Genomic DNA, 17,479 nt, shown 5'->3' with positions numbered 1-17,479 from the left:
TCACGTCTTTTACTTTCGTGCGACTTCGAATCTGGACTGTTCAATAAATATACCTCATTTAAAATACATAATTTGCAAAACAGTACAATCGAAAGGTTTGTCGCGAGTAACGAGTAGCAGGTGAAGATCCATAGTCTCTACCTCTACCTCAACCCTAGTGGGAAACAGGCGCGATGATATGTATGTTTACTATTATATTTATACACAACATCCCCCTTACATGTACAAATTCTTCCAGAACAGAAAACTGTTGCCTTGTTTTATTACCTCAACAATAATGCATATTCTATTTTTAAGTTTCTTAATGGAATGACAATCGCCATCGTAATCAGCTGTCATTCTCATCCATTTGAAAACGTCAAAAGAACACGATAAAATGATAAAGTTTCGAATGGCACTTTTCCATTACCACGCACTGAGTATCTATTGGTATGCAACATTACTTACATTACACAACATATGACAGTTTTCCTGCCATCTTTCAACACTAATTTATTACTATTTGACATAGTCATATGAAGTAGTTTTCCTGTCATAGTGCCCTATTTATAGTGTAACAAACAAAAATGAGTACGTACTTACAGGCAATGTAGTTAAAGTGACGTAAGTTGGCCAAAAATATTGGCAATGTAAACAGTTTGCCAAGAATCTTCGGCGTACGGTGTATTCGCTAATTATCGCCCGGCTATCGGATCACGTGTGGGTTTGTTTTCGTATTAAATAGGTCGTCTGTATGAAAACTCAAGCCGTCGTACTGTCGAATGTGTTGAAGTAAGCGGACTGGTAAATTCTTTGGTTTAGTAATATGTAAAAAATACAGCGGTTTTATTGTAAAATTTCGAGATCAACTTTGTTTTTTTTTCTATTGTGAAATTTTTAGGTAGGTATCTTGTTTTCACACCGTATAGTAATCAGTGTATATTTTTTAATACAGTTGCTCAAAACGTGGTATTTTTCGTACTACAAATCGTGCCGAAAGTTGGAATTTTCGCACTAGTGCTTTTTACTTTTCCATTTTTTTTTAATTTACTGTTGTTTCAAACCTTAAGCACAGAACTAAAGAAGTTGTATATTTATTTAATATTTATGTGCTTTGTGACGTAAGTCATTCGTCATTAAAACTTATATTTATTTACAAATACTATATAATGAACGTATCGAGTGGAGGTCCACAGTCTCTGCCTACCCCTGAATGGGTGACAGGCGAGATTTTTATGTATATATTTGTTCTATGTATTACAGATAAATTGTATCTCACTACCGTGCACGGGTTCCTAAAGAAGTTTAAACAAAAGTACCAGGACTTCATAATAAGAAAAGTGGTTACAGACCGATATTACGGAAAATAAACAAAAACAGCACGTTGGAATTAGATTTCCATAGACTTTTAACTAATGGTTGCAGTGGTTGTATTTCATTATTTTAATTTACTAGCAGAAAATGAGTTTTGTTTAAATACTGTTTTATTTTACTTTCAATGTAGTTTTTTCGCAAATGTATTAAAAAACGTCGTTTGATACACGTGCGGATTTGTCATTTTTACTTGTCTCGCGTCTTGACCCTCGCCTCTGGCTCGGGCCAAGAAGCCTCGAGACTCGTGAATAATGACTAACTTTCCGCACTTATATCAAAAATAACTATTTCCAAAGTTATTGATTCAATAGTTTGACTATTCTGCGGAATCAGCCAAAGCCATTTGTAGTATAGCCTCTTAAACCTGAACGCAATAAGGCTTGTATTGCTGCTTGACGAACTCTTTACATCGCATATATTTGTTTCTTTTTTTTCCCACCAACCTTTCGGATCCTTGGAAGGACCCATGGTCACAGTTGATACAGTTTCATTTCCGTTGTACAGCAAACGCGGAAGCCTAGGAACTCGATAAACTCATATAAACTAAAATCAGGTAGAATTTGCGCCCTTTTTTTTCAAAAAGAAAATATTTTGTCGATCATACATAACGTGACCATACGTCCCGCTTTTAAGTTCCGTGTCCCGCTGCCCCAAAATACTATAAACGTCCCGCTTTGACAAAACAGGACAAACGTTACAATAAATTTTTTTAAAAATGGCGCGAAAGCAAAAAATATAAAAAGCCAGCACACCAGACTAGACAAGATTAGTTCTTTCTTAAAATTTTTGATCACTAAACATTCTTAGTTCTTTTTTATTTTTTTTATCGTTAAACATTCCATGACTGTCACAAACATGTGTTTTATTTTAAAAAGAACAATAAATTTGCAGGCGTCCCGCTCTGAATTTAAAGCTCTTTGTGATACTGCAACTATTACAGGTAGGCGTGTCGCTTACCACCAGGCGCTCGATTTATAGGACTCGTCACTTGATATTGTAAAATATCATTAAAGAGTACAAGTACCTAAACTTCTTATAATATATATAGACGGATACTACCTCACTGTCTCGGAATTAATACGAATAGCAAGCCACTATTAGTCTAACTGTAACACGAAATGACCATCACAATGACATTTAAAATACATAATTTGCAAGACAGTACATACTTCACTGTGTGCGTGTTGTTTGTATGAGACAATTGCACGTGAAGCGAGACAAATATACACCGTGTCAGCCCGTATGCCGCCGAGACGCCCTGTACCACGACACACACCGTATCACAACGTACCACGATACACGAACAATATAGAACAAACGTTTATCGCTAAACTATACAGAAAATACGTCATCGATCTTTGCCGTAGTTACATCGTCATCATTTTCAACCGCCTTAAAAAAGGAGTAGGTCCTCTATTTGACTGCATTTTTTTGTTTGTATATTCCGGGATTACGCCGACGTTTGTGAAAAGATTTCGATGATTCTTTTTTGTCGGAAAGGGGATGCCTCAAATTTAAAGAAATTTCAAAAAAAGTGGCAAATTAGGGGATGAACCCGATGCCTTGGATTTCACCCACTTTCCGTTAATAGTTTTCAATTAAACTTGGCATATAGATATGATTCCACAAATTTTTTGAGGTTTTTATTTTATTTTAAAAGTAAACAGACTTGTTTTAACCTTCAAGACATAACAAACTACAAAGGGAAAAGCTCTAAACGCCCAAGGTACAGTCAACAGCACATCAAGCTATACAAATTTCATCGAATATCGCCTCTATGGAAACGGAACAAGATTTGTCATTATTTTTTTAATGTATCAATGAATTGACGGTACGAACAAGTTGTGCGCTTGATGGTAAGCTACCCGCCTGTCCATAACAGTTGCAGTGCCACTCAGAGCTTTAAATCGCAAAGATCTGTGGGACACTGCCACTGCGCCCGTCGCCCTGAGACGTAAGTTAAAAAGTGCCATGTGCCTGTAATTGCACCACATGTAGATTGATATGCTGCCGTTTATACGGACAGCGGCAGATCAGACCACACATTTTTGTTCGAAAATCGCTTCCAGTGCAACGGAACAAGATACGTCAATGTGTAGCTTGGTGTGCTGGCGTATGTACTTTAATATAATTACATGCTTCAAGTTCAAACAAGTATGCCCTCAGTTTAGCATTTATTCTTATTTATTTGCGTTCCATAATTAATAACAGATGTTGTTATATTAATATTGAGATCAAATTATGGACCCTGAACACGGCACAGTAAATACATAGTAGAAGAGAGGACTATTCTAATAATTATTACACTTACTTTATATACCATTAGATATCTACCAAGAGTTTTGTATCATTTAAAATGTTATTATATGTACTTTTTCTACTTTAACTAAAATTACTTTAAAAAAATATGGTACTAAATATTACGAACGGTTTTTTTTAATAACATCAAGGGACGGGACAAACAAGTCGTGTGTCTGAGGATATACACGCCTGTCCATAACGGTTACAGTGCCACACAGAGCTTTAAATTGTAAAGATGTGAGGGGCACTACCACATCGTCACCCTGAGACATAAGTTGCCAAGACTCATGTGCCTGTAATTTCGTCAGCACCCTTTCCCTTCAAAACCACTGTAATGCTGACATTACTTATTGGCAGCAGAAATAGGTAAGGTGGCAGTACTACCCTGGACAAACTCTTGACAAGGAACTCTACTGCTACCATGCTGGTCTGCCATGCAGAGGTGCCGTGTTCGATTCCAGACACAGAGAAACATTTGTATAGCCCACATTTATTTCTCTCATGAGTTTGGGCGTAATGTAAAGCCATGGTAAGCTAATAGTTTGACCTACAACCTCTCAAGCTTGAGTTTATTGGAATTTATATGCGAAATTTTATTTGAAATTTACCATGAGCTTGTCGGTGAAGGAAAGTAAGCAATTTAATAAAGAATTTCCCAATCCGTATTGATCCCGCATGGGAACAGCCCAAGCTCTCCCTGTTGTCCAGCAGTGGGACTATATATAAGGGCTCGTGCAGCGTGCCGGCGATATGTCGCGACTGCGGTCGCGTCGACTCACAACGACTTCTAACGACGAAATACAATGCAACATGCGGGTGTCTAGCGACGTAATATTACCGGTGACCGACCGATACCTTAGTGAATTTTCGAATAATTATCGTGCCTACATTGAAAATGGATATAGTATTAGAGCTTTTTTTGTTGGAAAATTCCGTTTTAGCGGGCCCTGCTACAGCAAGGATAACAAGGTGATTTAATATTCACCAATTAATATTCTGCATTACGAACTGCATCAATTAACCATCTAGGTCCATTAATATAATTTTAATTACTTATGTAATAATTTAATAATAATAATAATAATAGGAACATTAATGGATCATCCAGTAATAGTCGCAAGCGACTTGCGACGACTGAGCGCTGCAAGTGTCACGACCAAATGGTCGCCGGTTAGTTCTACATATAAAACAAGTCGCAGCGAGTCGGTGCGACCGCAGTCGCGAAATATCGCCGGCACGCTGCAAGAGCCCTAAGCTAACTATTATAAACTTACTGTCAATCGAAATATCTTGACTAAAGACGTGCGCCTACCGTGAGACCCCCTTCACTAATATTGCCATACCCTTACGGGGCGTCGTATTGTCCTATAGTTAGTGAAGTATGTATTCATTATGTACCTACCATTACAAATGCGCATGATATGCAATAAATACCTAAATAAATCAATAAAACCGTAGGTGGCGGCATCTGATGTTTTCTTAATCGGCGTCGGCGTGATCTATTTTTTACGTGTTTAAAAGTACACTAAAATATTATTTAAATTAACTTGTGTTCTGATTTACAATGTTTTTAACACTTCAAATTTGAACTTATAAGGTATGTATGTATGTAGGTACTGTTACTAAAAATAATCACCTAAAAAACGCTCTTAATTTAAATCTAGTACATGGGTAGTAAGGAACGTAATTCATTGCAATTGGACGGAAATATTGTACTAAAATATAGTAAATAATTAACAAATCATTTGGCCAAGTACATCGGGCAGCGTCGGCTAACTAAAACTACTAAAACTTTAGGCATAGTTAGAGGAACGCTACAAAAGATTGAATTATGATAACAACGTCCATATGAATCACGGACACAAATACCAGAGAACGTTTAATCGAAATCAAAAGACGATTGAAATCATTCTTTTTTCAAATTAAACGTTCTGGTATATGTGGCCAGACTTTCATATGAACATCGAATTGAATGGTTTAATCGAAATGAAAATATGATTACAATTATTCTGTTTTCAAATTAACGTTCTGGTATTTATGAACATTGTTATCATAATTCATCATTTGTTTAGTTTTCTCTAAATATATCCATGAGTTTACATAATATATGGAAATACCAATAATATATGTATATAATATCTCATCCTTTACAAGACTAATTGATGTAACTTATAATTCTTATTTTTGGATCCCAGTTCATAAATTTTTTTCTTTACTTTTATGTAGAAATTTGTTTAAGCACCTATATGGTTTAACCTTTTATTTTTAATTCAAACATGGGTTTATTTCTTATTTTTCTTTTATGTATTTAAGCCCTTTTGGCCTATGTCATTAACAGTTAAGTGTAATATTCGGTACTCGTTGTTTATAGCACAGTTAATTTTTTATCTGTATTTTTTTAAATTAATACATTGTAATTACTGTGTTCCCTCCCTGGGCGCGACGGAGCTGTACGTGTGGCTCGACATAGAGACCGCTCGAGGGATCTTGCGACGGCCCCTTAAAAAAATTGTTATTTTATTTAAAAAAAAGGGGAGAGATATTTTTGTACTTTTCTTATTATACTGTTTTTACGTTACGTTATACGAAAATTAATTGGTTACCTACATAACATTTAGAATTGAATAATTGAAAATTGAGAAATTTTTTCTTCGAATAAAATTGTAAGTCGCGTGATAAATGTGTCCCATTTATCACGTGACTCTTTAAGTCTTACCCTTTTTAATACATATTACTGCATGAATATCAAATATCATCAGAGATTAGACATACATTTTATGCCTCCGTCAGCCCCAATCTACACCCTGTACCACGGTATATGCGAAAAATCTCGTCACTCCCCATCTTGTTTTGTTATGATATCGTGCTACGTCACCGGCACGCTGTACCATAGTAATTATATTATCCGGTAGGTAGGTATAGCTATGGAGAACGTATCATGCTGTTGTTACACTAAGAAATGATATTTATTTAACCTCAAATCACTTGGTCTCAAACTGATGTTTCCTAAATTGGTCCAACCAGGAATCGAATCCAGATTTGATATGTAACGTGTAAACATATATCTGGAGTAATGACGTTTAAATATCACGATTTTATTAAATTATAATGCTCTGGCTCCCCGCGATGTTTAACAATGGTCGTGTTGTTTTCAACCGAATTACCTTTTTATAAGTATAATTTGTATAATGCATTAATTCAAAATAATAATGTTTATTGAATGAACTTTTTGAACTAAATGGTTAAAACGTAGTAAAGAACTTTCCGACTCCTCGGCTAGGTATGTTAAAGGAGCCAGTGCCCTCTCTCAAGAATTGACAATGCTTAGTCTATGATATTTGTTTATAATAATCACTTTTTTCTATTTTCAGTAACAATGTAAACTTTTTATCATTTGCACATGTTCCTTTCCTTGTTAATTTAATCGTCCAGATCATCTGATTGTGATAATGTTTATCATAAGTTGTTCGAAGTTCTGTAGTGGTTCTCTTTTATAATAGGATGTGACGTAACCAACTGCGGATGTCTTGTAGCAAATTTAAACTGTAGCATAGGCACAATGCATGTTTAGACGACACCTCGCTTTAGTATGTACAGTCAACAGCACATCAAGCTATAACACTTTTGTTCGAATATCGCCTCCAAATCAACAATACGAGATCCGTCAATGCTGCCGTCTGTACACAGGCGCGTGCTGCAAGGACAATTTGCAAACTGGGACCCATGTCTCTTAAGAGATAGATTTATTTAAATTAACAGTCTTACAATGGTGTAGCAGTACATTTATGGATCTTACATCTTACACACACGCATTTACTAGCAGTAGAGTTCCTTGTAAAAAAGTCGTCCAGGGAAGAACTGCCACCTTGCCTATTTCTGCCGTCAAGCAGACATTAAAAACATGACGTTGTTCCAGTATTGTCTCAGTTTGATGGGTGCAATGGCAGTGCCCCTACAATCTTTGCGATATCAAGCTCTGAGGGGCAGTGCAACTGCTATGGAGGCGTGTCGATTACCATAGGAGCTAGACTTGCTCGATTTAGTATCATAAAAAACACCATACTCACTTACACATACCACACAATTTACATATCTCAAAGTATATATCTCCTTTTTTATTCCAGCTTTATATTTTGTTAGTTAAACTTTAATATTTTAAACCATAGAGTTTTCCTTTCTTCTTGTTACTATTTTTCGCAAAGGAGTAGTTGAAAGGGCGCTTGTGACATAAACTGGAAACCGAGAAAGTAATGTTCTAAAAAATTTCATTAAAACAATATCTACTTTTCTCTTGCGGTATAAAGTTTACCTAGAAAAAAATTTTTATCATAATATCAAAATTTAATCGTAAATAAGTAACCGTGGCAGTATATATAATCAATTAATATAATTTGCTAACTTATATGAAATAAAGATACAATCAATTTAGAAAAAAATATTTCTCCAAAATGATCTTACCGGGAATCGCACCCGAAACATCTTCGTCCTTCATGAGGTGAAATCAAAATCTATCTATAGCGTTTATAAACAGTTCCGCGTTTTACCAGTTATATTCTTAACCTTCGCACTTAAGTACTTACGATGCTAAGTTGTCTACTTATGCATAATACGAGTGCTTGGGTAATGTAACCGCCCTATACACTCCGTTCATTAACGAAATCCCCTTGTATATGTATACCGCAAAGTGGTCCGTGAGCCTTCGCAGTGAGTTACTATGTATCTTTTACTGTACAATGTGTTGAGTATATATTTTATCTTTTGTAATTGCTTCAGTCTAGAACGTGTTCATGTGATGATATCACTATAGCGTTTATGTTAGATTTGATTATGCCTTTTGTCTTCGACTTCCCATAGAATCGCAATGTATTACATTCTACACAAAAAACCACTTCGCACACGGGCTTCAACACAGTCACAAATCAAATATGGCAAAAGTGTCAAGTTAGTATGTGCTGACAAAGTACTAAAAAACCGACGTCAAAAGTCATTCATCCCCTAGTTTGCCACCCTTAGAGGTGGAATATTTTCTTCAAATATAAAAGGAACCACTTCTGCTTTCCATCAAAAATGAATTATCAAAATCGGTTCACAGATTTATTATCACAGAGTTATCGCGTAACATACCTACATACATACAAAAAAAACCATACCGAATTGAGAACCTCTTCCTTTTTTGAAGTCGGTTAAAAACATATTTTCGAATAAATACCCAACTGATGATTTTAAGAGATCGTCGAGGGAAGAAATCTTACCTATTCCTGCCGCCAAGCAATAACATTAATGCGTTTCGGTTTTGAAGGGTAAGGGTGCTGGTGAAATTACAGGCAGAAATTACAGCTTACGTCTCAGAGTAACAGGCGCAGTGGCAGTGCCCCTCGGATCTTTGCGATTTAAAGCTCTGAGACTGGTGTGTCCCACCACTTGGTATCATAAAAAAAGTTATAAAATTTGATTTTAGATGACTTCAAAATGTGTACGTTGCTGCAGTTTGTTTCAATTTTTTATCGAAACAGAAGCAGGTTGAAACAAACGTGTAGCCTAAACGTGGCTACGCGTTTGATTAAAACAAGCAACGTTCAATTAAAATGTGTGTAATATAATGTAATGTGTGTATACAGAATATATTCTATATATCAAGCATATTCTATATATTGTACGTGTATAAATTATAGTTGTATATTTAGTATGTAGCAATGAGCATGTATGTTATTACATATATCGCACCCCTCATGGAGGAATGGCATAAGTGGAGTTACGTCAAACATATTTATTGTTCCATTCGATTTTAGTTTATCCAATTTTTATAACTATCTACTATATTTGTCGATGGAATTACAAGAATTGGAGAGGATGTGGGTTATATTTTTCTGTATTTAATGGAGCAATAAACGTTTTTGACGTAACTCCACTTATGCCATTCTTCTATGAGAAGTGCGATATGCGGTACGTTTTTATGAAGTTTGTTTTAGAATGTATTCGGTTAAATTTATATATCGTTTAGCTGCTTTGTGCACCATTAACTGCCCTGCACCTAAAACTCTGTAATAGTTTATAAGGTTGCCTGGAAGAGATGGCCGTCTGGCGATAAAGCTGCCGATTGTACCTTTTACTATGTTTTTATTTTTTGTATTGTCACTGTTTTATTTTGTGTCCAATAAAGCTTATTTCATTCCAGTTTTTGTTTGCATTTGTTCGCTCTTTTGTATCAATAATAATAAATAAATAAAATAATAATAACAAATATATAATAACAGACACTAGAGGAATTACCTATTTTGCAATAAATGTCTATTCTATTCTAATCTATTCTAGTCTATTTTCTAAAAAAAATCACTACAGCAAAAACATCACTACATTCAATAAAAAGAAATATTTTATTGCAACACGGATTGCTCCTCCTTTTGAATTGATGATTGAACCATAACCGACTTAAAAAAGAGGAGAATCTCAATTAAATTTTCAATTTTTCAAAATTAAAATTACAGTCAAATACCGTTATCTTCGTTTGAGGTATCATAATATTTTTAAAGGTTATTTGTTATATATAGTGAAAAGTAAACATGTTTGCATTGCCAATGGTATGTAGACAATAGCAGAAATTTGTCATACCAACCTATAGCTCTTTTTCTGAACGCCGGAGCGCTGCACAAATTGCCATACAACCCATACAAACATTCTAAACGGCCTCCAGCGTCCGTCAACCCCATACACTAACGGAGCGAAGAATTATCAACCCTAATCGTTACTCGAGTAATTTTTTTTTAATCTTAATAATAGATATTGTAATAAATTACAACTACATACTATCGCAGTCAGCTCAAGTGGCTGCCTAGTCGTCTCCGTAGGAATTTGCATATCGTTTCTTTCTTTTTAACATTCTACATAATCCTTTGTCTCCCAGGCGTATGAAAGAGCGTTTCAGCATTCTTAGGTCTCAGGATAAGCCCTGTCGGTCTCTCGTTAGGTCCCAGTTATCTTTTCCATCATTTAATTCCGGTTATTTTCCTCACTCCTTTACTGTTAATGCCGTCAGACTTTGGAACGCACTTCCCATTACTGTTCATAATAGTAAATCCATAGGTCTATTGATTAAAGGATCTTTAAACTGAGTCAAAGAGGACTATTTACCTATCCTCTGTTCCATCCATTTTATAGATATTATGATATGAAATATCTATTTATCTAAGTTGTATTAATTTAATATTTTTGCATTTTTTTTTATTATTTTATAAGATAATTTAATTTTAGTTTTGTCGTGCACGTAAACTCGTTAGTGTAGTTATTGGGTCCTGTATTTTGGTCTGCAGGAAGAAATTTCTTTTAGAAATAAGCAGTAGCTTTTGTTTGTGTTTTCCGTTTTACTAAATGTGAAATGTGTTTTCCTGTGTAATAAATAATTAAATAAATTTAAACTATGAAATGTTTCTTATACATACAAGAAGTACGTCTCTCAAGAAAACTCGTAAAACGTTGTTGCCCCTACAATATACAATAACACTGCACGAGACATAAAAAGCGCGCTCAGTGACACATGTTTCATAAATAAATTTTAAAAATTTCTCTTATACAAAGCTCACAGAACCGCGAGTGACATTTTTCAGAAAGCAAACTAATTCATAATTTCAATTCTAACAATTGTAAACACAGTTTTTTTATGTATGGTCAGGTGGGGTAAGAGGATCACCGGGAGAAGAGGGACTTGAAGCCTTAACTCATACTCTAAAGAGGTTATAGTCATTATAGTCTCTCAGTCTATAAAACAGATAAACAAATTAGATTAAACGATCTTAAAGAGATGTCGCTACGACATCTCTTTAAGTTAGTTTCTTCGTTTCTGCTATCTCCAAATGTAAATAGCAGAAACGCGAGGTATAAGAAATACGTTGACTATTCCTCGAATCCAATCTTTTGGGGAAAAAGGAACGTTAGTAGAGTTTGTACGTTATTAGCGCTCCTTGTGAAAGAGTTCGTCCAGGGAAGTACTTCTGCCGCCAAGCACTAATGTGATCTGCGTTCCGGTTTCCAAGGGTAAGGGTGCTGGTGAAATCACAGGCACATGGGACTTGTAACTTATATCTCAAGGTGTCGAGCGCAGTGACAGTGCCAGTCCAGTCACTTAAAACGTTTTCGGCAAATACATCGTAAGAATTGAATTTAGCGTAATTGTTAGTCTAATTTATTGATTGTTAGTCTAAACCTGATAAACAAAAGCAAGTTTAGTGTACTCCAAATTTTTATAAGACTTTGTTTGTTCTTCCTAAAGCTCAAAACATTTGAATGAAAACGAAAGCATGTTCCCGCTGAGATTCTGCCGTCTACTAACTAAAACGCTGCTAACTGGTGGTACGCGGTTAAGTAACAAATGGTCCAATAACCGTTTTAGAGTTAACGTGTTCGACTGTATCGGAACTTTACCTAACGATGCCTAGCTGAAATATCATTCAATAATTTCAATATTCTAAAACTGAGTTATGGTTCTTTATGATATCTCAATAAAATAGTTTTTTCACTTAGCCGTGTTTTTGTTAGCGTGTTTCTTCATGTTACATTGTAAATTGATTTTACGTATGAAATAAATTTAATAAAAACGTCTTCCGTTCTACAAACTGACAATTCTAATATTCCTTCAACTAAATCTTCACAGTGCCTACCTTAAAACACAATTTCATTAATGACACTGCCGCGTAGCTCCTCAAATGGTTCTTGGAAAAGTTGTATCGTAAAATATCAATAGTTACGTGCTCCCTCAATCACAATGTGATAGGTATATAATGGGGCTTGGTACGACCTTGTAATTCTATCAGATGGGCACGTTAACTAATAGGTATTGTTGTCATGTAAATAAAGGTTTTGAGAGTTGTTTTTGTGCGATACCCAGACTCCAGGTATTTTTGCGCAAGTTACAAAACAGTTTGACGTTGAATTGTACATTATACAAAAACAGCTTGGTTAGTGTATTTAAATTACTAATTTAGCATTCGCATCGTAATAAATAATATTCGAAAATTTAAAGACGAGATTTAAAGACGAAGTATAATGTATTTAAGAGTACTTGTTTCGGACGGAGGCGAGTAGACACCCAGGTTCGGAAGCACTGAGTTACATTGTTGCTGCTCGATTATTATACACCGATGAGCGAATACAGGCGGGCTAGAAAATCTATTGGAAAATTACTGCGCGTGCACCGCGGCCGTGCCATCCGCTATGCGAATGCGCGGGAGCGTTACGTAACTCCGTGTAGGGTTGCTATGCAATAGTGTTTTTAGCTTCAGACTTCAAATTTCAATCTGACTATCACTACGGAAAATACGTAGTTCCTTAGAGTAGTATCAAGAAACTTTATGACTATAGCGATCTTTTAAACTACCAGCGAAATGTGGAAATTGCTTGATCAGCATTAGGGTAACGAATTTATTTTTTCCGAAATAACTTCTGTTCGAATTTTCATTACCCCGAAAACCGAATTATAACGAAACCGTTGTTTTTTCAGGATATGTTGGATGTTTATCGCAAAGACACGATTAGGTTCGCTTAGGTTAGGTTTAGTTAGGTTTAAAAGAAAAAACATTTTCGCCTCAAAATTACTTTCGAGGTTATGAAAATTCGAGCAAACGTTGTTTCTGGAAAATGTCATTTCGGACTATCGTAACGATAATTCGGAATATTTAACCCAGCATTAGTTATATATAAGAGGTATTACCAAATTAGTAGTTATTTTAACAATTTCAGTCGAATTTTTTTGACGAAATCTGGAAATATTTTTAACTATGTTCCACGAACACGTAAGGTCACTTTTATGACCCACAACTTTTCTTATGCCGTTGTGGGTCATAAATTCTCTAACTAAATTACGCATAATTTATGCGACATCGCAAATGTTCACCTAATATGTTTATCCGTTGCTATACTTATTACACTTACCGTTAAACGTATTATAATCTCTAATAATTACACACACTAAATACGGATTATTATTATTAATAAACTCTCATCGCGCTATCGTTACTCGAAACCCAACGCGTTATATTCTAACGATTATGTGATGGTTAAAACAGATAAAGGAAATTGAAATACATAGAATTAATGAATTAGCATACTGTAGGGATATAAATGGAGGCGCATATCGGTGTAATGACAAAATTGGATAGGTTTCGTATTAACAATCAGAATGAGTTTTAGGAACGTGCCTCAGTGAGTCATCTAAAGAAAATTCGTTTAGATGGCTCACTGAGGTGTACACAGATGCTAGCTTCGCCAATACGATCGTTTGCATAAAAAGCAATGAACCTCTGCCTAACCTTCGATAAGGGTACACAATGACTATTAAACGTAAAGAATTTAAGGGCAAACAACGAGCAGGTAACGTAGCTTATCGGGCCAAAATTCTCTACCGAATCACGATAGCGTTTTAGACTACTCGACAATTTCAACACGATCCCTGAATTGGTACGCTTACAAAAAGTTTACGTTGCAGCAGGTAGCGGCCTGGGCGGGTCAAGGGTCTCGGTACAATGGTTAAACTAACCCCCGCTGTTTTAAAACCGTTCGCTTGGGTAATTCGGGTGGCGAGCGTGATAAACCGGGCGAGTTGCTGCCGAAATTCGAGGGTGTGTATGAGCTGCCATGTTGTTTACACTACTTAATAATGAAGGATCCAAAATACAGTTCCGAACTAATGCAGATTACGAATTAATTCATGGGTGGCTTGACGTGGTAAAGGTTTTGAAGGCAAAACAAGTAATCAACGTTAGTTTGTCGACGCTTGTCCCTGAGCTGCAAATTGCTGAGACTGGTATTAGAACTGACGAGTCTGTCAATAGATAGACTTGATTATTAATAATCGGCGTCTGGAGGTCTTCCAACTTGTCGTGGTGAATGTGCACCGACCCAACGGCGCCGACTCAACCGGCGGGAGGTAAACCCGGGGGGGTGTCAAAAAAAAGGTCTTCCAACTTAGACTACGCCAAGCAATTTTCACAACCAAATTCTAAGTAGATTTAGTCTAGCGTCACAATGGCGAGTCAGCAATTTCTCACGCCAAGGACAGATTCGATAAAGGGTGGCTGCCTTGTCAAATTCACAAAGCTCAATTTTGTTTGTAGATCCGATCGAGCCAGTCCCCGCGACTCCCTACACTTGCTTTGTGCCACAAACTACATTACCGCTAACATCTTTTCAATTTCGAGATAAAGTAAATGCTTCCATATCAGTTGAATAATCTCTCATGCGTTAGATAAAAACCTCTTGAGAGAAAACGGTTCATATGCAAAGAGCCTTTATACGATGTTAGTGTCCATCAATCACAGCTTGGCGTAGAATTCAAAGAAATTCTTACAAGAAAACTCCTTCAGAGTTGATGTGAAAAATATCGCGACAGGGGGATGTTTCGACCAGTTTAATTCCCGATGCCGGCGAATTCTCAGCGATGCGTTACAATGGCGTTTTTACGTCGAAGATCGATAACGCAAAGCTATTTAGTTAGATCGATTAACTTTCATATCGCATGTTTTAATAAATCTGATATCAATATATCACCACCGAATATGTCAACGCATACTTTGTAACATAACCACGGAGCATTCTTTTGTTTCTATAAGATCCGAATTAGGCATCAGACAGTGGCAAAGGCCATATTTTATGGCTTAATTAGTTTCAAATTAATGTAATCGACTAATCGTGTTGTTCTGTTTCGAGCTGTCTAACCAAATGAGCCAGATTATATTACATTAACTAAATAGCGCTATTCATTGCATGGCCATGGATGTCCCTTTGAAATACAATACGTACGGCATTTATAAGGTAACACAAGTCGATGTACCTTCGATTTATATGCTATTAATTTTATTAGTATTTACATTACATTACAATTGACAATAATAAAACCTATTAAAAAGGATTAGAATGATAAGTCGTACATAAACACGAAATAATGATAATAAACAGTACAGCGTACTGCGTAAGCGAAGTGAAGGTTTGGAATAAAGAAACTATTTTAGAAGAGACATCCTACAATAAACCCACCCCTTAAAGGAAACTGGAGTTAGGGGAAATTGAGGAAACCACTTGGCGAAATAAGGATTCTCCGAAAATGGGAACCTCCACGACGAAGCGTGTATGTATCCGAGTGAACGGAGTTAAAGGAAATTGTCTTTATGCGGCTTCTTTTTTAGCCGTTCTTTCTAAAAATGTCAACCAAATTCCTGTTGTGTATAATTCTTACATATCCATAGCGTAGCGAGAGATTATTCATGGTCGCTGTGGAGACAGGCGTGATGTTTGTTTATCTTTTCCGATACAGAATATTTCTTTTCCGTTTTATTGAGTTTATGTTTTCATATTGCGTGGAATAGTTGCCAGTTGTAGGGTTGCCTACAATCAATGCATAAAAGGGTCCCCTAACCCTACGAGAAATGCAGATGCCACGCATTCCTCGCCCATCCAATTATCGACGTAAAAAACTGTACCGAAAATCGAGTAAAAATGTTTTCTGTCGCTATGACGATCGGAGAGTGCGACTCTACACGTGCGCCGTGTTTTATTGCCGTCGACTGCACCTAAATAGCGAAAACAATCTAAAATTGCTGTGTGAAACGAGAATAACTGCCTACTTAGTTACCGGTTTTAGAGCTCGTTCGACACGTACGCACGGAAACGAATTGCCGAGATAGACAAACCTAGTCGTAGGGAGAACCAGCCCTGATTGTAGACGGAGGAAGACCAGGCGATCCCGGAGCCATGACGTAACCCACGCGTAAGTCAACGAGGCTGCCAAATGGGTTAGCGTCACCGACCCCACCCGCGCCGCCTGCTCTCTGACCGTCAACTGCATCGTACCGGCACTCTACTATTCTAAACGCCTGGACGCTGTCAAGGTCAGCGCGCCACGCGTAACTCACGCCGCACCGATCTACACCGAATTAACCAGAATGCAACTCACCTGTTCTTTTCCAACTCGTTATGAGTCGTCCTGGAACAAAAAGCAGAACATGTAGCACTGATTTCACGCACTTAACACGTATCGGATTCACTGCACTGTGCACTGGCACTGTACCGGTGGACCGGCATTCTCACTCAACTCACCTACTGCCCTGCGATTTCTTGGTCTTCGGCCGCCTGCCTCCCGAGCGGCCCTCTTCATACACCGGTAAACTCGACGCGTATCCGTGCTCCGCCTCTGCAACAAATAACACTGCCATTCCGTCAAAATCAGCTGATTACGGCACGGCAAAAATAGACGGGAGCCATGTTGACGTGTGCGAATAGTGCACTCGATTGTCAATTCAAACAAAGAAAATCCAATTCACCTCTATCGCGCCTTTCGATGAATTCAGCGGCTTGGATCAGAGCAGCAATACTCATATTTAACGTATCCCGGGTTTGCACACGTATCACGAACAACACACGACTCGATTCGATTAAAACTATAAATAAAAAGTATGTTTGCCCGCTCCGAAGTTCACGACTGCGTTTACCGATGTCAAAAACACACTAGCGAACGAGTCGGGGACGAGCCATGGAGCGGATCGCGGTGCGAGAGCGAGTGCGCGATCGCGCGCTCTCGGCGGCGTTCGGCCGCGCCCGCCGCGGCCGGCCAATCGCGCCGCGCCGGGCGCAGGCGAATACCTGGGTCAATCACGTGAACTTTGTGTTTCCAAACAAAACATTTTTTCTATGCGTTCTATTGTAGTGGAGCACTGGGATACTCAACGACTTGTTTTTTAACTTTAAAATGTAAATACGTGGACATAGCGATTGAACATTCACTTTCGGTTGCTATAATAAATAATGTTTTTAATGTTCGTTTTTAGCTTCTTCTACAGATAAA

At 37.1% G+C, this 17,479-nt stretch overlaps 1 protein-coding gene across 2 annotated transcripts in view; it reads right to left on the bottom strand.

Annotated features, from left to right (window-relative positions):
* The window catches only part of LOC113229444 (max dimerization protein 1-like), a 578,146-nt gene extending 560,928 nt beyond the window's left edge, over window positions 1-17,218 (bottom strand). The window contains exons 1-3 of one of the 2 annotated variants that reach the window (XM_026463034.1): window positions 16,959-17,218; window positions 16,735-16,828; window positions 16,592-16,621 (exon numbers count right to left, since the gene is read on the bottom strand). In XM_026463034.1, the coding sequence (XP_026318819.1) occupies window positions 16,592-16,621; window positions 16,735-16,828; window positions 16,959-17,013 (179 nt within the window). In that variant the 5' untranslated portion in view covers window positions 17,014-17,218. Of the gene's footprint in view, window positions 1-16,591; window positions 16,622-16,734; window positions 16,844-16,958 lie in introns of both variants that reach the window. The other variant, XM_026463032.1, reaches the window with a different exon arrangement.
* Window positions 17,219-17,479: the final 261 nt, after the last annotated feature.

Source organism: Hyposmocoma kahamanoa, unplaced genomic scaffold (assembly GCF_003589595.1).
Source record: "Hyposmocoma kahamanoa isolate Upper Pololo Valley unplaced genomic scaffold, ASM358959v1 62, whole genome shotgun sequence".
Lineage (NCBI taxonomy): Eukaryota > Metazoa > Arthropoda > Insecta > Lepidoptera > Cosmopterigidae > Hyposmocoma > Hyposmocoma kahamanoa.
Note: the sequence above shows the minus strand (reverse complement) of the source record. Positions and strands in the feature narration are given on the sequence as shown.